Source organism: Typopeltis vanoorti, chromosome 21 (genome assembly GCF_054136105.1).
Source record: "Typopeltis vanoorti isolate ZY-2024b chromosome 21, IOZ_Tvanoo_1.0, whole genome shotgun sequence".
Taxonomy (NCBI): Eukaryota; Metazoa; Arthropoda; class Arachnida; order Uropygi; family Thelyphonidae; genus Typopeltis; species Typopeltis vanoorti.
In genome coordinates, this window is record NC_143569.1 from 47,410,851 (window position 1) to 47,434,050 (window position 23,200).

At 36.3% G+C, this 23,200-nt stretch overlaps 1 protein-coding gene across 1 annotated transcript in view; it reads left to right on the forward strand.

The window, feature by feature from the left end:
- Positions 1-23,200, forward strand: part of Alg9 (alpha-1,2-mannosyltransferase Alg9) — a 246,190-nt gene that overhangs the window by 165,051 nt on the left and 57,939 nt on the right. The window contains exon 12 of the mRNA XM_090410879.1: positions 19,831-19,960. Coding sequence (XP_090267005.1) covers positions 19,831-19,960 — 130 coding nt within the window. The remainder of the gene's footprint in view (positions 1-19,830; positions 19,961-23,200) is intronic.

Here is a 23,200-nt window from a genome sequence, read left to right on the forward strand (position 1 = left end):
ATTAAGTAATAAACATTAAATAGCGTTACTGAGGAACCTCAGTAGTTCATTCAGTTTTGACATTGCCATTTGGAAAGTCCTGTGTTTGAATCACCTGCAAAATATGAAGAACTTTTATAAGGGTTTTTCAGCACTGAAGATGCACCAGCTTCCTATGGAGGCAGCAGGGTCATTATGCCTCCCAGAAAGTCATTTCTCAACAAGCAAACAGATACACTTGAATGCATTTAAAGACATATGCAGATTTTTCTATCCTATCAGAGCATTAATTAGATTGTGAACAGTCCAAGTTACTTATTCATAACAGACCATTAAGATTAACAAGTAAAGAAAGAATAAACTGAGGGACAGAACTTTTCAGCTGAAGATGATTAACTAATCTTATATATTGACAGCAGGGTTTTTACTACTAGAAACTGGTTGTTCCTGCTGCAAAAGAGTTTGACTAGCTGGTGGACATGCACAGCACACACATAACCATTAGCCTCATGACCTTGATTGCTTGAGCCATGATAACACATTATTATCAAAAAAATTATGGAGACTACTATCTCATGGAGTAGTTATTTATTAAAAAAGAAACTTGATATTTCAAGCTTCACATTAATCTATCATCTGGAGTACATATGGAAAAGAGTTGAATCAACTATGCAACTTAAAAAGCAAATTATTCATCTTTCGACATCTGGAGAATCCCATATAATCCATTTTTCCCCTACCACCCATACACTCAAGATTTTTTTCTTAACCAGTTCACTTTCTTCTAAGTACACTGTTGGGGTCAACTCTTTTCTCATTAACTCAGACTATAATCACATATAAGTTCCATTGCTAGTGGGACACCACTCACTCTGCCACATTTCTTTGTCATTTTAACAAGGCCAAGTAGGAAGATCTCTGGGATTTCTGCTCTTCCTCTCCATAGTCAGACTGGTGTTATGCATCAAGGCATTAAAAAAAACATATTGCATATGACTTGAGACAAAAACTACAGCTTCATTCTCTGCCTGCACTGTAGCTGAGAGAATTACAAAACAACCATAAACTAATTTAAGTCTAACTTTGAAAAAACTAAATGCAGAAAACTTGCCTCTTGCATAAATGGCAGTTATGCCTTCCATTTTCTTGAAAAAAGATCTTTCAGAGCAGTATCTATTCATCTGTAAATTGCTTTCACCACTCTAAAGCAGATAGCACTATTGCAACAACATCTAAGAGCTGACCTCCTAGTATGATTTTTCTTTGCTAACTCCTGCACAGATGACCAAGGGACATTACTTCGATGCAAAGAACAATGCATCACATGCTTCACCAGAAAGGCATTCAGAAGAAATCTTTAGAGATACCTGTGGCAAAATAATAATTATTGGAACACGTATAGACCACAGTGATAACTATAATTAAATAAAGGTACAAATAATTCGTACTGAAAGTAACAGTACATCCTCAGTAGAACAAACAGATAAAGGAATGGAATACAAAGTACAGAACAGTCAGTGGATCACCAAATAAATTGTCACCATGCCAGAAAATTAATTACTAAAATATTATTGAATAATTCTTTAAAGATAATTATTTCATTGATGGTTGTATAAAATAAGTGTCTTTCAAACTTTTGGGAGAGGGAGACAATCATTTTGATTTAAATTCGGCTGATGAAAGAGGGCTTCACAACTTTCTTTAAAACGGCGTTCATTTAAACCTGCATCTGTGGAGAAATCCTGCTGGATATTATGAACGCCGTTTTAAAGAAAGTTGTGAAGCCCTCTTTCATCAGTCGAATTTAAATCGAAATGACTGTCTCTCTCTCTCCCATTAGTTTGAAAGACTTTTAGCACAACATAGCATTGACACTAAACCAGACTTATGAGGTTTCATATATTCAATATAGTATTGATGTTCCTTCATTCTTTTTTCCACAGAATGGTCTGTTTGTCGAAAATGGGATAAATCGCATTCACATGGTATCTGGTAAACACCAGCCAATGATAGAGGTGATGGTTTGTCTTTTGTAGATGGCAACAAGTGAGAAATTTTGTTGATAGGAAAATATGTGGGAATAAGATTATACTACTTCAAAATTCTGCCTATAGGTTCTGAGATGCTTGAAATGTAAGGGATTGGTACTCTGTGGTCTGTTGAAGAATCCTGAGGTGTTGGAACATAGGAGTCAATTATCTGTTGGATCTGATTAGGGTTTTAACCATTAGATTCTATTAACTTTTTTATAGTGACAAGTTCTTGTAAGTTTGAGGGAGAGGAGCACACTTTATGTGCTCTATTAATTAAATATTTGATAATGCCAATTTTTTTAGAGGTGTGATGAGCAGACTTTTGATGAATGTATCCGCCAGTAAAAGTCGGTTCTTGATAGACACTTGTAGACAAAGTACCAGAGTACGAAATATTTGTTACTTTATTTAATTAAAGTTATTACTGTGGTCTATACGTGTTCCATTAGTAATTCAGAAGAAATTTTGATCAACGTTCATATAAAAAAAAAAAGATTTCTCTCTCTCTCCAAATAATTATCCCCTGGGGTTGTAGTTAAGAGATGTTCTCTTAATTACAACTATGTTGTAGATAAGAGATCATCTTAACTATTGAACTAGGGAATAGGTGTAGAATTTATTTAGAATATTGGATTATTATCTACTTGTGTTAAATTAAAAGTCAAGTTCAAATCCAAAAAACCCTCCGTGTATACAAGCATGCCAGATTTGCTCTGCAGTAGGAGAGGAAAACTGGCATACAGCTCTGCTACATGCACTGTTCTCGCTACTATCAATGCAGCCATCAGCTCGTTACAGTCAAGCTGATGGCTGCTCTCAATGATTCTCAATATGGAACTGCATACTATTCTCTTTAATCTTTTAATCTAGAGGGATTTGTAGTCGTTTGTGCTTGTTGAGAGCTCCTGATAAGATAAGTGTTATTTTTAGTTATCGTCGATAAATTTACTTGAATATTACGTAGTTTTCTTTGCCTTGAGTATCTTAGTGCATTTGTTTGTGTGTTTTTAGTGTTTCATTTTATAATTTGATAAAATACATTAGAAGTAAGTATGGCTCCCGTATGAAGGAAAATGGCAGCCAGTAATGATGATTCGCCATCTTTATTCAATAACGGTAATATAAAGGAGATGATTCAGTGTACTATCTGTGAAATGTACGGAGTGCGGTTGGAGTATGGTTAGATGATAATAAAGGAGCAAATGTGTGTAGAAAATGTAAGGAGAATGAGGAATTAAAGTGTATTTCGGGTTGTGAGTGTGATATTTTTGTCAAACTTCAGAATGATGAAGATAGTGATATGACAAGAAATGGCGAGGTTGTACCAGAGAACTGTGAGGGCCTGAATGTAGAAAGTGTGAATGATAGTATTAATTCAGAGCATATTAATGGTTTTACTGAGAATAAAAAAGATGAGATAGATGCAATGAGTGAGATCGTGTTGTTGAGTGGAGCGATACAAAGGGCAAAACGGCAGCTAGAGCGTATGAACAAAAGTCGACTGAGTGAACCAACCAATAATAAAAAGTATGTTAGGAAAAATAAGTGTATGAGTGTGAACATAAACAAAATGAAGGATAGAGTGCTGTATGGAGACTCATTAGTACGAGGTGTGTTAGTAGAGGATTTGGCAAAATCGTACCAACCTGGTGCGACCATAAAGGATGTAACTGAGTCTATTAGAGAGCAAAAGGAAAGGGTGAAAGAAATGATTGTTGTGGCAGGTACGAATGATTTGAAAGGAGATAAAATGGAAATGATAGAAGACCTGAAGGAATTGTTTGAGGTAGCAAAGAAAAGAGTGAGAGAGTTAGAATGATTAGTCTTTTGCCGCGATATGACAGTGAAATGTTTTAAAGGAGGGCCTTAATTGCAAATGACTTTATGCGTGGGTTATGTATGATGAGTGGTGTGGAATTTGTGGACGTGTGGAGTGAATTCGATGGGCGAAAGGATCTATATAAGATGGATGGCTTGCATTTGAATGGATACGGTGTAACGAGACTTGAAAATGTGTTGCTGAATGTATGTGCAAAATCAGGGAAACTAGATTTATTAAGGCGGGGGGGGGGGGTAGATATACAGTCCTTAGGGAGGCAGTTGAATGTATGAATGAGTATAATATGCCCACGCGAATAAGGACAACAAATCAGAATGAGATAGTTAATATAAGGCATCAAGGTAGGGTTGGGGCTAATGGGGGTCTTAAATTCATGTACACTAATGCTAGGAGTATTAGGAACAAGAAGGAAGAGTTTTTGGCCATGGTTGGCACTTCCAGACCACAGGTTATTGGCATTAGTGAATCATGGCTGTAGATGATATAGCTAGTGGGATTGAATGTGATGGGTATAGTGTGTTCAGGAATGACAGGGAGAATAAAATGGGGGGAGGAGTATTGTCGATGATAGCTGATGAGCCAAGGAGAATAGAAGTTGGATTGTAGGATAGAGAAAAGAGCACATTTGAGGTGATTTGGTGTGAGATTGTAGCTAGCAGAACAAAATATACAATTGGGTGCTGCTATAGACCAGGTGATGGAAAAGATGGTGGTGACAGTATGCACAAACAAATAGAAGAAATGAGTGGAAGGAGGGTAATTATTATGGGAGATTTCAACTATGGTCGCATTGATTGGAGTGAGGAGAGGACACACGGGAGGAAGGAATTGAATTTTATGCAGTTATTAAGGGATAACTATCTGCGACAGTATGTAATGGAAAATACTAGAGGTCAGAGAGTGCTTGACCTAGTAATTACATCTGAGGATTTGGCTGTAACAAATATGACCACATTGCCACCGATTGGTGAGAGTGATTATAGGGTCTTGACTTGGGAGGTGGCTAAAGGTGTGGAATTTACAATTAAGACAGGGTACATGTGGAATTATCAGGCTGGAAAGTATGACAAGCTTAGGAGTTTGATTGGTTCAGTGCCATGGCATGTACAACTGCAAGGACTAGAAGTTGATAGTGCATGGGAGGCAGTTAAGAAGTGTTTGCATGAAGCAATTGCTGACTGTATACCTAGAGTCCGAGTAATAAATCAAGTAGGGGTTAGATGGATGAATAACACCATTAAGCTGTTGCAAAAAAAGAAACAACTATGGAGGGAATTTAAGGAGAAAGGTGACCGGCAGGCACATGAACGGTATAAAGTGCAGGCCAGAAGGGTAACGAGTGTGGTAAGAAAAGCAAAAAAGGTTTACGAAATAACATTGGCCATGCAGGCTAAAGAGAATCCTAAACAGTTTTTTCGATATGTTGCAAATAAAAGGAAAAATGTATATGGCAGAATGATTTTGAAGAATGCCGATCGTAGGGAGGTAACTGAATCAGTTGATATAGTTGAGTTACTGAGTGAGCACTTTGCAAGAATATATCATCCAGGTGGTGACATTGCAGAAATGAATGAACCAGTAGATTATAGGGGAATTGTGGTGAATGAAGTGGAGGTGAGTAGTCTATTGCATAACCTCAATGTCAATACATCTGTGGGATTGGATGGTATACCAGCTCGTGCCATACGAGAAGCGGCTAAAGAATTGTCAGTATCCTTGACCATTTTGTTTAATTTGAGTCTCGGGTCTGGGTTAGTCACGAGGGGGGGAAAGAGGGGAAAATAGTTCCACTGCATAAAGGTGGTTCCAAGACTGCTGTTGTAAATTACTGACCGATTAGCATATCAGGAATCATTGTCAAGGTCTTAGAGAAATTAGTCAAGAAAAGAATACAGGATTGGATAGATGAAAATGGGATATTGTATGGGGGACAACATGGTTTTGTGAAGGGTAGATCATGCCTCGGTAACTTGGTCACGTTTTATAACACAGTGACGGCTGAACTTGATAAGGTTTACAGTGATTCTGCGGGACCTTGCCAAGGCCTTTGACAGGATACCACATGGAACCCTAATCAGTAAACTGGAGCAGATGGGGATGGATATAGGGTTGGTGAGATGGACAGGAGGGTGGTTGATGGAGAGATACCAGAGAGTGGTTTATTCAGGAGTTGAGTCTAAAAGACGGCTTGTGACTAGTGGTGTGCCGCAGGGCTCTGTTCTTGGACCACTGCTTTTCAATTTGTTCATCAGTGATATAGGAAAGGATCTGAGAGGAAGTGTTCACTTGTTTGCTGATGATGCAAAGTTGGGTAGAGCAATTGTGAGTGCACAGGATGTCAAAATTTTACAGGATGATTTGGATAGTTTGGAGAACTGGGCTAGGAAAAATGGATGTCAATTTAATGTGGCAAAGTGTAAGGTTATGCACTTTGGGGTGAAAAGAATAGCAGCAGTATATCACATTGGTGGACCCATACTCCAGGAGATTGATGAGGCCAGGGATTTGGGAGTGTTGGTGGATAGGGAATTGAAGTTTAGGGGGCACATTGCAAAAGTGGCTAAATCAGCTCATCAAATCACTTGGCTTCTGAAAAATACTTTAACATGCAGAGACAAACAAGTTGTTGTTCCTCTATATCAAGCCTTGATAAGACCCCATCTGGACTACTGTGCCCAGTTATGGGCACCAGGGTTTCTTCGTGATGGGGAGGAAGTGGAGAGGATCCAGAGACAAGTGACCAAGATGAAAGCAGGTCTGTGGAATGAACCTTATGAGAATAGTTTGAAGATTTGTGGGTTGCAGAAATTGGTCGATAGGCGGAAAAGGGGTGATATGATTGAGACATTCAAATTACTGAAAGGGTTTCTATAAAATTAATCCAGAAGATATTTTTGAAAATAGGACTGGCAGTGGGAGAACTAGGGGCCATGCATGGAAGCTGGGCAAGAATGTGGTTGACAAGGGTGTTAGAGCTAGGTTTTTTACTTGGAGAGTGTTGAATGAGTGGAATATTATGTTGGAGGTTTAATGGATTATTTACAACACTCAAAAAGAATTAAAATAGAATTTAATACTTCCTATATTTCGTCCTAGTCACTAGGACATCTACGGGGATTACAAAGACAATTAATGTAACATGCACACAAAAACTTACAATACTAAGCCCAACCACGTGGGTGACAATAAAGTCCTATCTAGGTGGAGCGCCCTCTAAGGGCAGTTGTAGGCGGCCTGGAATGTAAGGTGGGACCTCTGGTGATGACTGTTTCCCAAATCTTCGGAAGCTTAATGCAACCGTATTTGTTAAGATTTGGTTGGTTTTTGAGAGCTGCTGCTGCTTCTAGGAAAAGTCTCTCTTTCTTGAATTTGCTGTGGTGGAGCATGGTGGTTTTCTTCCATGATACTCTGTGGGTGGTGTCCAAAACATGGTCAGCCAAACCTGAATGGCCATAGTTGTGTTTAACGATGTAAGACTTGTGTTCCTCTAGGCGGATGGATGCTGATCTGCCTGTCTGTCCAAAGTACGCAAGCTTACAGGCACAGGGTACTTTGTAAACTCCAGGCAGAGAGAGAGGAGGGAGCTGATCTTTCGTAGAACGGATAAAGGTAGCCAGTTTGCGGTAGGGCTTATATGTTGTATGTAGGTTATACTTTTTTAGTATCTTGGCTATTTTTTCCGAAGTACCACGGATGTAGGGTATGGTGATGGCATTTTTAAATTCTTGTTGACGAGAGGGATGGGGAATGGGGGGGGAATTGATTATTTTTTTGATGCTGTGTTCGCTGTAGCCATTGGAGAGGAAAGTTCTGTGTATGTGGTTAAGCTCAGTAGAGAGGGTGGTTCCACTGGAACAAAGATTGTGGGCTCTCTTGGTAAGGGTTTTAATGATGCCATATTGTTGTGAGGGGTGGTGGTGGGAGAGTTTGTGAATGTATCTGCCTGTGTGTGTGTGGGTTTTCTGTATACAGTGAAGGCAAGTGTATCATTAGGCATGCGCGTGACTAAGGTGTCTAGAACAAAAGAACAAGTGTTTACCCTTCCTAGACACCTTAGTCACGCGCATGCCTAATGATACACTTGCCTTCACTGTATACAGAAAACCCACACACACAGGCAGATACATTCACAAACTCTCCCACCACCACCCCTCACAACAATATGGCATCATTAAAACCCTTACCAAGAGAGCCCACAATCTTTGTTCCAGTGGAACCACCCTCTCTACTGAGCTTAACCACATACACAGAACTTTCCTCTCCAATGGCTACAGCGAACACAGCATCAAAAAAATAATCAATTCCCCCCCCATTCCCCATCCCTCTCGTCAACAAGAATTTAAAAATGCCATCACCATATCCTACATCCGTGGTACTTCGGAAAAAATAGCCAAGATACTAAAAAAGTATAACCTACATACAACATATAAGCCCTACCGCAAACTGACTACCTTTATCCGTTCTACGAAAGATCAGCTCCCTCCTCTCTCTCTGCCTGGAGTTTACAAAGTACCCTGTGCCTGTAAGCTTGCGTACTTTGGACAGACAGGCAGATCAGCATCCATCCGCCTAGAGGAACACAAGTCTTACATCGTTAAACACAACTATGGCCATTCAGGTTTGGCTGACCATGTTTTGGACACCACCCACAGAGTATCATGGAAGAAAACCACCATGCTCCACCACAGCAAATTCAAGAAAGAGAGACTTTTCCTAGAAGCAGCAGCAGCTCTCAAAAACCAACCAAATCTTAACAAATACGGTTGCATTAAGCTTCCGAAGATTTGGGAAACAGTCATCACCAGAGGTCCCACCTTACATTCCAGGCCGCCTACAACTGCCCTTAGAGGGCGCTCCACCTAGATAGGACTTTATTGTCACCCACGTGGTTGGGCTTAGTATTGTAAGTTTTTGTGTGCATGTTACATTAATTGTCTTTGTAATCCCCGTAGATGTCCTAGTGACTAGGACGAAATATAGGAAGTATTAAATTCTATTTTAATTCTTTTTGAGTGTTGTAAATAATCCATTAAACCTCCAACATAATGTCCTCACAGCACTTAAGCCTCTACACAAGAATGAGTGGAATAAGCTGCCAGATTCTGTTGTGGGTGCTACGACCATGAATGAGTTCAAGGCAAGGTATGATAGATACTGTGTGAATGTCGAATAGTTGTTCTTGACATGATGTTAGGGCCTCCCTCGATGAGTCTGTCGACTCCTTGGAGTTGCTCGGAATAATAATAATCTTTAATTTTACGCTTGAGGAAGCTTTAGCTCAAAAAGAATTCCTAAAAATAAAAAATAAGCATATCAATAAGTACAACAGACTTTTGAATTCTAAACCCGTTACTCAAGTGTAACCTCTTCTTATTGTAGTTAATTTGTCATCAAAAAGGCTTAACGAAGCTGCCATTAGTGTTCTAAACCTTAGGGCTACAATTTTGTTGTTGCATCTTGACAAGTACCTTTACTAGAACTAATGTTCAACATCAAATACAGTATTATTATTATTCTTACATGATACAGGGAGTCCAAAGACTCATCGAGGATGGATACCCACTCTACAACTCTCCATCTCCACCGCATCCATCTACACCAACATCATCTACTGCCCACCATCACTACTAGTATTTTCTCAGACAATCACAAACATCCATGCCCACGGTGGGATTCGAACTCGCAGCGTTTTGGCTGGAGAGCGGATATGCACACTTGGCCAACTAGTATCTGTAACTTAGCTCCTGAGATAGCTAATAGCATTACGCTTGAGGAATCCAAAAGGAATCTATCTCCCTGCCAGTTTAATTCATTTAATAAATTACATAAAGACAACAGCATAGTCATTACTAAATCTGACAAGGAAAGTGCCACCATTATCCTCGACGTCAGTAAATACCATAAGAAAATGGATATCATTCGTAGAGACCACTATCTACAGATCCTTAGATTATGATCCTACACAATTACAAATTAAGAAACTAAAAGTACAAAAGAACTTAAACTCTTCAGTTTGCTGTACTCCCAGAATATATGGCTTGCCTATGATTCATAAACTTGATCCCCCCCCCCCCTCAAGACCCATAGTAGACACCACTTGTTCTCCCTGCTATAAATTATTCTAACAGTTAGCAAAATCTCTTGCCCCCCCCCCCTTACTGGTCATACCACATCATTCATAAAAAATTTCTTCCCATTTTAACACCAAGCAAATGAACCTCATTTGTTCAGTGTTAGTGCCTGTATGCATATATCATTGTTATTTTGTGATCCCTGATGATGGCAATGTAACATTGCTGAAATATAGGAAGGTATTGATTAAAGTTTTTAATTAATATTCTAGTATACGTTGTCATTTCCTGAAAAATTAAAAGCTATGTATAACCAACGTATAAGCTTAATCTACAAGAATTCACCCAGATCCTGAATTAAGAATGGAACAAACTTTTATTTCAGTAGCAACAGAAGCCAAGTTCTTGGGACTCATCTTTGACAGAAAAATGCAAGAGAGTATTGAATTTCTTTCACGCTCTATCCTCTACTGAATGAGGTGCTGATCAATCTTCACTGCTTCATCTTTACCATGTGCTTATACGTTCAAAGCTGGATTATGGGTCTCAAGTCTATGGTTTTTCAAGGCAGAAGAACCTAATTATGCCTAAAGATAATATCTCTTCCAGATCATCCTACATGGACTAGTGTCTTTTCTCTGCATTGGCAAACTCAATATCACATATGTCAGACTACCATATGTCCTTTTGGTATTATTATTATAATACAGGTGGCTCCATGGAGTCCAGAGACTCATTGTGGGAGACCTATCCACACAACCTATCATACCTCTTTTTGAATCCATTAACAGACAAAACACTCACAACTGACTCTGGAAACCCATTCACAACTCTCCAAGGAAAACATCTAGTCCTCACACCACTATTAACCACACCTTTATTAAACTTCCAAGGATGACCCATTCTTCTGGGCCCTATATCCAAGTGCTGAAACATTTCTGCTGCATCAGTTCTATAAAGCCTTTTAAGCAACTTAAATGTTTTTATCATATCCCCCTCTTTTTCTTCTATCAACCAATTTCTGCAATCCACACACCCTCAATTTATCCTCATAGGGAATACTCCACAGGCCACTCACCATCTTGGTCATTCATATCTGAATCCTCTCTACTGCTTCCTCATCCCCAAGAAGTCCAGACTTGAGCACAGTAATCCACATGTGGGCCTTATAAAGAGGAATAACAACTTCCTTATCTCTACATGTTAATGTGTTATTCAATGCCAAGTAATCGTATGGGCTACCTTAGCAATATGTCCCCTAAACTTTAACTCTCTGTTTACCATTGCCACCATTCCTAAATCTCTAGCTTTTTCTATTTTGTGGATTACAGTGCATCAGTGTGATACACAGCTTGTAATATTTCTTGCAAGCTTTCCACATCACCTTGATATATTACTCTACCTAATTTTGCATCATCAGCAAACAACTGAATATTTCCTTTCAGATTATTTCCTATATCATTTATGAACAAATTAAACAGCAATGGTCCTAGCACTGAACCTTGCAGCACACCACTAGTCACCTGTTTTTGTCTCAGTTTTGCCCCTCCATATACCACTTTTTGATATCTGTCCAACAGTCTCACTCTTGTCCACTTAACCAGTGTCATGTCCATCCTAATTTGTTCTCTTTACCACCACACCTGAAATACTGTTTGGTCTGTAATTTGCTACTGCAGTCTTAGACTCTCCCTTATACAAAGAAATTATTTTGTCCTCTTTTCAGTCTCTTGGAACTCTTTCAGAGCTGACGCTTAAAATTAAAGAGCCTAGTCAGAGGCATTGCCAGTTCCCTTGCACATTCTTGCAAAACCTGAGCTAATATCTCATCTAATCCAACAGCTGTATTTATATTGAGATTTTGTAATATCCTAAGAACCTCAAATTCATCCACCTCTATTTCCACATCAGTGTCTGTCACATATGTTAAAGCAGTAACCTCACTAGGATGATATGCCTTTGCAAAGTGGTCACTTAGTAACTCAACTATTTTATCTGCTTCTGTCACCTCATGACCATCATCACTCATTAAGGTTAACCTCCCATAGTCATTCTTCCCTTTACTTGCCACATAACAAAAGAAATCTTTGGTATGCATGTTAAATGCAAGCTGTCGGCATGAATGTTGGCAGCATTGCCTATGCCAAACATAACAGCATCCCTCCATGGCAGGTTTGCACTCCATCCTGCAACCCCTCACTTTGTCAACTACAGAAATCTCATATTCCATTATCTGTCTACCTGCAATTATTTAATGTACACAGAGCAGCCCACTCTGATTTCTTGCCCATCTATACTTGTGTTGTCTGTGCTGCTGTGCTTCCTGCATTACTATCTCACCTGATTGCAATAATTATACAGCAGATCCCACCTGATTGCAGTAATTATACAGCAGACTTGCATACCATTCAGCTTGCACTTGTATATGTAAAAGAAAACTGCTACCAAAAGTGTGTAATTTATACAGATTCATTGAGCTCTTTACAGCCTGTCTCCTCTCCTATGTATAATCCATGTCCAGTGCTGTATGAGGTGTTACACCTATTATACAGGGAATTAAGCTATATCTATTTGATCAGCTCATACTTTCTCCACATACTGTTTTACAGTATCATATACAGACTACAGACAGTTTATAAGATCAATGGCAGTCATCATGGTAGGAAGCATTGACAAACAAATCGTATGAAATTAAGCACTGGCATTCTAGTCAACATAGAAAGAGAAGAGAGGAATTTTTTCTTGCTAGGCTCTGCATAGATCATGGTCATTGTATGCATTCTTATTTAATTAATTTGTACAAACCAATTCTTTGTAGAAGGTTAAAAACATCATGCAATCTATCTGAGTCTGATAACATTTGCCTGAGTGTATATGGCTTGGCTAGATAGATGAAAATTTCTTTTCTCTCTGGAGTAAAATGCTGGCAATCCACCAGAATATGACAAACTGTAAGATATGTATTGCATTTTTCACACGAGAGGTCATCAGCCCTGAGTAAATTAGAACATGTACAATGACTGTGATGTATGCAGAGCCTAGCAAGAAAAACTTTCTCTCTTCTCTTTTTACATTGACTAGAATGCCAGTGCTTAATATCATACGATTTGTTTGTCAATGCTTCCAGTCATGATGACTGCCATTGAGCTTTTATCTTGCAAACTGTCTTTATATGGTACTGTGTAAATAAAATTACAGCAAAAGTTACAGCAGTACATAAATAGCCAAAGAGAAATTAGTAAATAATATGTATGTACAAAAATTAAGTTCAGCAATAAGTAATTTTGTTTATATGTAAATACTTATTGCTTAACTTAATTTTTGTACATACATATTGTTTACTAATTACTCTTTGACTGTTTATGTACTGCTGTAACCTTTACTGTAATTTTATTTATATGTATATATTGCATTGATTGGCTTGCTCTTTGTACATGCATATTGTTTACTATTTTGTCTTTGACTATTTATGTATTGCTGTAACCTTTGTTATGTCATAGTATAACCTTTGCTGTTCATTCATAATTAAATCATCAACCAACCAAATCCATAACTTCCTCAGCATCCAGAAAACTTTCCAGATGCTATTTTACACTCAACCAACTCTTAACTTTATACACATTCCAAATCCACCCATGCCTAGAATACTGCTACAATACAATACCTAAACCTTCACTAAAAGTTCTTAACGCTGTCCAGAGGAGAGCAAGTCAGCTTATAGTTGATCCCACTCTTAGAGATGCAATGTTTCAGCACTGGTCTGTTCTACAAGTACTTTAATGGTTGTTGTTCCAGTGAATTGGTAACCATCATTCCACCATTAGATGGAAGATGAATTTCATCACCTGGTGTGAGCCCACCTCCATATTTAAAAGCCTGAAATGACCTGAAAAAGTTCCATGTTTGGTCTCTAGAGCAGGGTTTGCAGACTATGTAAAAAAATAAAATAAAAAATATATATAAAATTCATAAAAGAGAAAAATCCTTAGCCCACCCATGGTACAAAATGTACTACAGATTTGTATATAATCTTTCATGGGGGGGGGGGGGAATAACATTTAAAAAAAAAAAAAAACATTCCTCCACCTTCTGTTGCACCTGTTAATACAAAAACAGCAGCTGCCAAGTCCCTTTATAGTGCGACTGCAAACACACCACCCTTGCTTCTCTTCTTTTTTATTCCATCCTCCAGAACAGCAACAAGTATTCCCAGTCAACTACAACTTGCAACTCTTAAAAAAAAAAAAAAAAAAAAAAAAAAGTGGAAACTTCTCATTCCTCACCTCCACTCCACCCAGAGCACTAATATGTTTATAGGTCCTTCAACCCCTTGTGTATGAAGTATTAAAAATAAATAAAAATAAAAAAGATAATAGAATAAGCAGAGCTTGTAGGCAGGAAAGTTGAATAAATTTATATTGAATAAGAAATAAATTATCCAAAACACTCATCTAGCAGTATACAAGACACTGTATAAAGTGGTTTTAACTTATGGATCTAAGTTTTATTAGAAATAAAACAGTTAATCAAAGTCTAGAGACCATTGATATTAGAGTACTGAGAAAAATTATAGAAATGAACAGGTGTCTTCACTGGCAGAATTGCATTATAAATGACACAGATATATGGTGCCAGAATGATAGGAAAAAGATCCAGAGGATGACCTTGATTGAGATTGTTGCACTTAGTAAGAAGTAATATAAGTAATATGTCACACATGACAAATAATGATTAATTTTGTAGAAAATTATTGATAAGAAGCTGGTAATAATGCAAGCTTAATATTTGATCATTCTCCTCTTGAGAATGCATATCAGGAAATTTTGATAATAAAAATAATGTAGGAATAATCACTTAAGGGTTGAAGTTGGATAACGGAAGGAAACTCCACATATTATAAGGAATGTGACTGCAGCTTCTGACCTAATATTCATCCTCACCTTCGCATGGTGCATCTTTAGGTAGCTACCTGGATACTGAATGAACAAGAATGGTCTGGCAGTTTGAGATTTACCCAACTAAACTATATGATTATTGGCTTAAACCAAAATGCAAAAGGATGGTACATCATGATAAAATTTCATGCAGGCTGGGACATTGCCTGGTTAAACTAGGTCCTTGCTGTTTTTGTCAGAGAACCAGGAAAAACAACAAAAAGTCAGTTACTAGAACAAACTTCAACTAAACATCAGCAGAATTCAAGATTGGCACCATCAACATAAGAAACATAAACGGAAATGGAACTAGTAGAAGACTTGGATAAATACCAGACCAATGTAATAAAGGAGACAAAAACACATCAGATTATTCTAAGCAACAAATATGAGATGTTATTTGTTTCAGTAATGAATTACATAAATTAACATAATTAAAAAAATTATAAAAATGAAGGACAACTTGTAAAAAACTTTATTAACATAGAATTTTTGCCACTGCTAGATGCCTAGATAACTGAGATGTGGAAGCTTGTCCTAAGTACCATGGATATCGCAGCTCATGTAAGATAACTAAAAAGGCCAATAATTTCCTTATTATACAAAAATAAATAAATAAAAATAAAATTTTATATATATATATATATATATATATACACACACACACACACACATAGACAAAATAGAGTTAGTACTTTTTAAATCTTCTAATCTTTCTTATCTCCCATAAAGGATATAGATGTAGATTACAGGATCTATTTAAGTTAGAACAGTGAAGTAAGGTTTCATGTGTTTCTTTATAAAGATGTTCTATGAGGAAATAACTTTAATGAGACTCTTGTCCTGTTCCAATAAACTCTATGTTTAGTATTGACTGCATGTTTTGCAAGTCCAAACTGTTCGTGCTTACGGTATTTAATATAAGATTTGTGTTCTTCTAGATGAATAAAAGTGGATCTTCCTGTTTATCCAAAACCCACAAGAGCAAGGAACCTAGTAGATGCCTGGATAACTGAGATGTGGAAGCTTGTCCTTAGGAGAAGTGAGAAAGATGGAGATTTTTCTGATAGAATGAAAGGCAACAAAAATATTCAGGGATTTTAAAACTTTTGCTATGCGTTCAGTAATACCATGCACATAAGGGATAGGAATGCAAGTTATTTCTTCTGTATTGGAAGAGGTGGAGATACCATAACTATTAAAAGCTTTTTTGATGAAAGAATTCTTAAAGTCATTAAACAAAAAAAAAAAAAAAAAAAAAAAAGATGGAATTAATGTCTTAATGCTTTCTGTAAAAGTTCATCTGAAAAACATAAAGAATGAGCACAATATATTAAAGTCTTAATATACGTTAAAGATACTAAGAAATTTTATAGTTAGTTTTAATCCTTTTCCCAAGTAAGCAAAACAAAGTTTTGCGCATGAAATATATTCATGTCTGAGCTACTAAAGTAGCTCAGACATGAATATAAAGTATAAAATACAAGTATAAAATTTCTTGGTATCTTTAACATATAATAAACCCAAAGTAAAAAACTTTCTGCATCATTCTCTCATCCAGAAATTTTTATTAATGAGGCCAAGCACCTTTTGTCTACTTGTATATTAGATATATATGACTTCTGCATTACTTCAACCTTGGTATCTCTCCCAGGATCTGGCTCCCACTGATGAGACCTCAATAAAGGTCAAAACTGGCCTGAGTAATGACCTATCCCATTATGCATTGCATTATACATGCCCAAAAGGGGACGTGCTTTGCATTATGGGATACTAAAGCAAGTGATATGAAGTCAATAGCCTCTATATACGAGTAGCTTAGTTGTGTGCACAAAACTTTGTTTTGCTTACTTGGGAAAAGGATTAAACCCAACTATAAAATTTCTTGGTATCTTTAACGTATAATAAACCCAAGGTAAAAAACTTTCTATGTAAAATCATAATAGTTCAAATCTTTTGATAGGATGATGATGAGATTCAGCATGGATATAATGACCTATACAAATCTTCTGGAAAATTGAAAAATGTAGGTTACTATCTGGTTGATAAAGAATTAGAAGATCTAAAAAGGCTAATTGATTATTTACTTCTTCTAAGGTGAATTGGATCCTGGGATGACAAGTATGTAATTTAGAAACAAACTGCTACATCTCAGAGGAAGAGCCATTTCAAATTGCAGTGTTCCAATATGTAAGTCTAGGTGAAATGTTTTCAAAAATACATTGTTGAAAGTGTTCTATTAAGAAGTTAGCAATAGTAGGAGAAATATGATTGCCCATGGCTGTTCCTTTAATTTGTTGATGTAATTTATTTTTAAAGAAGAAATGAGACAAACAAAAAGACAAAGAAATGAGGACAAACCAGAATGTATTACAAAATCAAATAGTTTAACAATATCTGAAGGAAATGCTTCTTGTAGTAACTCAGTGGTGTCAGATAAAGATAATTTTATCTTGTCTATGTATATATATATATAATTTTATTTTTATTTATTTATTTTTTTTTATGATAAGTTAGGAAATTAGTGACCTTTTTTAGTTAACTTACATTGGCTACTCAGGTGGGATTTTTAGAATTGTCTGTTATTGCTTAATTGCCTTTCTGTGATCTTGCACTGACAGTGCCTATGATATTTAGGCAAAAATTCTATGTTAATAAAGTTTTTTACACGAGTTTTCCTCCATTTTTATATATATTTTTTAATTGCAGCATGTTATATTTGGAAAATAATACTCGGAGAAAAGAAAGTTGAGCAGCAATAGTATTTATCACTAAATATGAGGATGATTTTCTTGAATGGCAGGTAATGTAAGTAGATATCAGAATGGAGAAATGTAATTAAGACTTATTTGTGCTGCTTATGGTTCAACAGAAAGTTCTACTAAGGAAGAAGGAGGGATTTTTCGAGGCATTAGAGAAGATAGCTGACACAAAGAAAAAGGAAAAGTTGGTTTCTGTTGTAGATATGAATAGCAGAGTAGGAAATGATTACCTGACATATAGAAATGTGTTGGAGAAAGGAGCAAAGCTAAGAATAATGGTTAGTACCTGCTGGATTTCTGCTTAAGACATGGACTAGTCGTTACTGACAGCATATTCCAACATAAAAAATATGCCCAAATTGACTGGGGAGAAGATGAAAGAAATTAGAAAAAACCTCATTGACTATGTTATTGTTGATAATAATATCTTCATGCGGTTCAGGACACGAGACTATGAAAAAAATTTGAAATTGAAAGTGATCACCATTTACTTTTGAATAGGATAAAATTGAATATCATATTGAAAAGAAAAGTTTTTAAGAAAGTTTTAAACAGGTCAAAGTCGAGTGATTTTGAGTCTACAGTGATTTTCAAACTGTAGACTCAAATACAGAATTAAGAAAAATGAAAGTGATTGAAAACATGAACCAAATCTTTTTGATTCAATAGTGGAAGTTTCAGGAAAACAGTGAATTCATTCAGCTGGAGAGGCATGCAATCAGATTGTCTTCAAGGATAGAAAAATCAGAACTTCATGAAGTTAAAGAAGTTAAAACTCAAGAAGTTAAAGAGGCAATCATGGAAAAAGAAGAAAGCATGTCAAAAGTTCCTGGCAAGTAAGTCAGCATATGCTCTGAGAATACAGAGAAAAATGTAAGAAAGCAGAGCAAAGTCTAAAACTATCTTAACAAAGGTTGCAGAAAGGCTTTGGAAAGAAAATAAAAGATAAATATCGGAAAGTGACAAAATGTTCTTGAGGCCATTGAAAAAGCTCAGAAATGGAGGAAAGAGTACTGTAAAAGGAATCAGAGATGCAAAATAATTCAGATGTCTGGAGTAATTACTTTGAAATAATGTGGAAAGGCAACTGGAGTGAATCCTACAAGTCTGCAAGATTCACTGACTAAATTGAATAACTGCTATAATGAAAATCAGCAATAGAAAGACAAAGACAATAAAAGCGGGCTGAAACTTCAAAAACATCAACTGCATCTTGAATGAAGAGCCAATAGAACAAGTGAAAACATTTCAGCTATGTGGGCACAATCTTTAGTGAAGATTGTAAACTAAATATGGAAATAGATAACAGAATTAGCAAAGCTGGTACAATAGGAATTCAACTGAATAAATTTATGCAGAATGAGAGAGAAATTAGTTAAAACACTAAACTAGCATATAAGACATTGTCCATACCAGTTCGAACTTTTGGATCTGAGAGCTGGGTTAGAAATAAAACACTGGAGCTACAGATATGAGAGTTCTGGAAAAGATTAGAGAAATCAATGGTGGGGAGAATGATGCTGCCACACAGATGGCATCAGTGGCAGTATCATATTAAATGTAAGGAAGAAACTTGATGTTTTTAGCATTGAAGAATGCATTAGCAGAGCTAATCTCAGGTATTATTATTATTATTGCGCTCTCCATGGAGTCAGCAAAGGTTAGCAAAACAAGTGTTTTTTTGCCAGAATTGCAGGATAAAGACCCATAGGAAGACCAAGGTCTAGGTCTCGTTGCACTGATATAGAAGATTGCCTTAGAAGACAGAAATATAAGATTTGATAATATTGGATCCTTGACAGACAACAGATTAATTTGGAGGAAAATTGTTGATGGGAAGTTAGTAATGATCTAACTTTTCATGTACTATCATAATATTCTATTCACTCCATGAGTACATATCAGGAATTTGATGATGAAAATATACTGTAGCAGCAGCCAGTTTTAACTTTTTTTTTGCTGTTTATGCTTATGGTGTATTAACTTGTCATCTTCTGGGAAATTTCCAAGTTATTATTCTATAATGATACCAAAAGTGCTGAGCATTACTTATTATGAAACATCAACTAAAGTTTACTTTTCAGTGGTATATGTTTACTTGTCTGTTAAAATTTTGCCATTTAGGTTGGTTATATGTTGTAATTTTTTTTTTTCTGTTCTTAAAATGCTTTTGTGTTAAAAAGTAGTAACCGCTTTGATTTTTTTTTCCAGAAAATATTTTTTCACTTATTTGTAAGGAAAAAGGTGAATCATTATCTGGATTCTACTAACTGGATCATCATTGTTTTTTCTATGATCTGCTCCATACTATCACTGTCTAGAGCAGTAGCAGTGTACAAAGGTATACATTTATTGAATTTATAATCAGTTAATAGTGATACCAATAACTTTTTTTCTCTATAAAATTGAAATAGTTAAAATATGTGAACACATATATTATATAATGTTATTATATTTCACACATGTATGCCAGACTGCATCATATGCATCTGCTGCGAACCAGATTTTTCACAATCACTCTGAACTAGCAGGATTGCTTCAGAGCAAGCAGTCAATATAATCTCCCTTAAGACTAATACATTTATTTCAGTGCCATTATCCCATACCTGTAGTGATTATCAGTAAGATATGCAAAAATCCCCCTCTACAGCTGACCAGCAAAAAACACTGACCAGCAAGGAAGAATTTTAGTTTTTGGAAGAGATAGAAGTCAGATGGAGCCAAATCTGGGGAATAGGGTGGATGTTCCAACAATTCATAGTGCAGATCCCTTAATTTTCCCATTGCTCAAAACATCTTTGTAGACAGATGCATTGTCCTGATGAAAGATGATTTTTTTTCTTCTGCAAACTGGGTCTTTCCTCATAAATTTTTTCATCTAGGCTGGTTAAAAGATCGGAATAATATTCCCCGGTTATTGTTTTACCCTTTTCAAGATAATTAATAAACAAAATGCCTTTAGCATCCCAAAAAACTGATGCCATGACCTTTCCTGCTGATGGAACCAACTTTGTCTTCTTTTGTGCTGAGCAATTGGCTTCTGTCCACTGTGTTGACTGCTGTTTGGATTCTAGTGTGTAATGGTGAATCCAAGTTTCATCCGTAGTAATAAATTGATGCACAAAATCAGTTTTATTCTTGTTAAAATGCTCCAAGCACTGTTCAGAGATTTTCGTGCGAGTGCGTTTTTGATCTGCTGTGAGCAAGCGTGGCACCCATCTTGCACAAACCTTTTTCATTTGCAATTCTTCATGCAAAATACATGTTCTTTTGAAATGCCTGTAGTCTCAGCAATTTCACACATTTTGATTCGCTGGTCATCCGATACCATATCATGCACTTGATCAATGATTTCTGGTGGTGTTATGCTTTTTGGACATCCTTCACGTGAATCATCTTTAAGGCTGGTATGGCTCCATTTAAACTCTGTAGCCCGTTTCTTAATTGTTGAAAACAAAGGAGAAGAGTGCCCATAAACCTTTATGAACTTTGAATGAATTTCTTTTGCTGTTAAACCTTCTTTCACAAAGAATTTTATAACCGCATGATACTCGATTTTATCCATTTCAAGGGATACAGACAACACTTTTGCTTCAGACAGCTGTATAAAACAAACTACTTGATAGAATGACTTGCAATTTCACATGGATGCTTATAACAGATGTACCAACTTAGAAAAAAAAAATCTTGCGATAATGTTACCATCTATGGTCGAGGGCAAGAACTTTTCAGACCACTCTCGTATATATATATATATATAAACAATAATCCCTCAAAAGAAATCATATAGAAGTTTCTTCTTGATAAATCACTATGTGTTGTTGGAGAAAAGAGAATAAAATGAAGTCAACTAATTGTGTGTAAAAGTAGTTAAAGTGGAAAGATTTTGGAATGAATACAGAAGATACAATATATATCATGAAGGTTCTGAAATATTTTGGGACTACTAAAGAACTTAGAAATGGAAGAAAGCATACAAGAAAAAGAAATCAAGATCATACAGGCAAAAAAACTGAAGAATGTTCTAGATATCTGGAGTGTAATTACTTGGAAAAATCAAATAGGGAGACAAGTTTTTTTAATTTTAATATACACAGGAATGATTTCAATATATATAGCACATCAACAGTGTGTTTGGAGAGGCTATGATGAAAAGAGGAATCTGTTGATGTTTCTGAATGGCTGAAGATTAAAGTTTTTGGGGGTGAACTGAATGAGGGTAAGGAAGATGAGTTAGTTTGGTGAGTCTGGAGCTGTACTGTATTCTATAGAACATTGTCCATGAAAGTACCCACAAGCGGCACGTGGAAATTGAATGTCTGTGTGTGAGAGAAGAATTTGAATTTATCTATGAAAATCAAATTGCCCTCTTCTGAATAACATCAAACAATCTTAGAGATGCTTTGGGTGCATCACCTAAATATGTGAGTAGTATTTATTCCATTATTAGGCGGATTTGAGATTTATGTAGTGTTAGCAGTCATACAGATTTTCGAAAAATAGTGTGCCTTGAGTAGAAAACAACACTTAACTTGAAGTTAAGTGTTGTTTTCTACTCAAGGAAAACAACACTTAACTGTTGAGTTTTCTTTGAGTAGGAAAACTCAAGGAAAACGAAGAAAGGAAAAACTCAAGGAAAACTTTTCCTTTCTTCTCACTTACATATCTTCTAATGTTGTATAAATCCTAAACTGCACTACTTCAGAATGTTGTTCTAATATTTTGGGTGGTGCACCAAAACCTCTCTAAAAGTGCTTGATACTATCCAGAAGGAGTATTCTGATTAATAGTGGCTTCTCTCTTACACACTCATTCTAGCTATTCTCTTAGAGATCTTCTGCTTCTTCCTTATTCCTCTTCTGTAGGTATTTTCATGGATATGTTTTGTAGAAATGACTGCTATCATTCCTCCACTTTCTTCCAAGATTGTAACAACATGACCAGCTGCTGATCAATACCCATTTACTGTATAGCTTCAAACTAATTTTGACCCATGTCTTTCATTCCATCTTCCTCCATTCTTTGGAACAACTACCACCTTCCATCTGTGTTCCTCAAACCAAAAGAAACACCAACAGATTCCTTCTTTCCCCTTAGCCACTCCCTCATACATACACATACACATTGCACTGGACTGATATGGTAAAGGTTTTCAATGTTGTGTATATAAAAACTGTATATATATATATATATATATATATATATATATACTTGCATTAAAATTAAGAATAAAAGGGGCTGTTTACTTTAGAACACATCACAGTTCAAGAACATTGTGGTATATATAAATACAATATTTGATATATCTTCTATCATTTCATATAACTTCTATCCCTCTCTTTCATTCCATCTTCCTCTATTCTTTGGAATAACTACCACCTTTCATGTGCTTTCCCCAAACCAAAAGAAACACCAACAGAGTCCATTCCTCTTAGCCACTTGCTCATATACATTGCACTGGACTGATATGCCATAGGTTTTCAACCTTATGTTAAGAAAAACAGCATATACATCCAGTAAAAACTAAGAATAAAAAGGGCTGTTTCCTTTGTTACTATAGCGCGCGCGCGCACACACACAC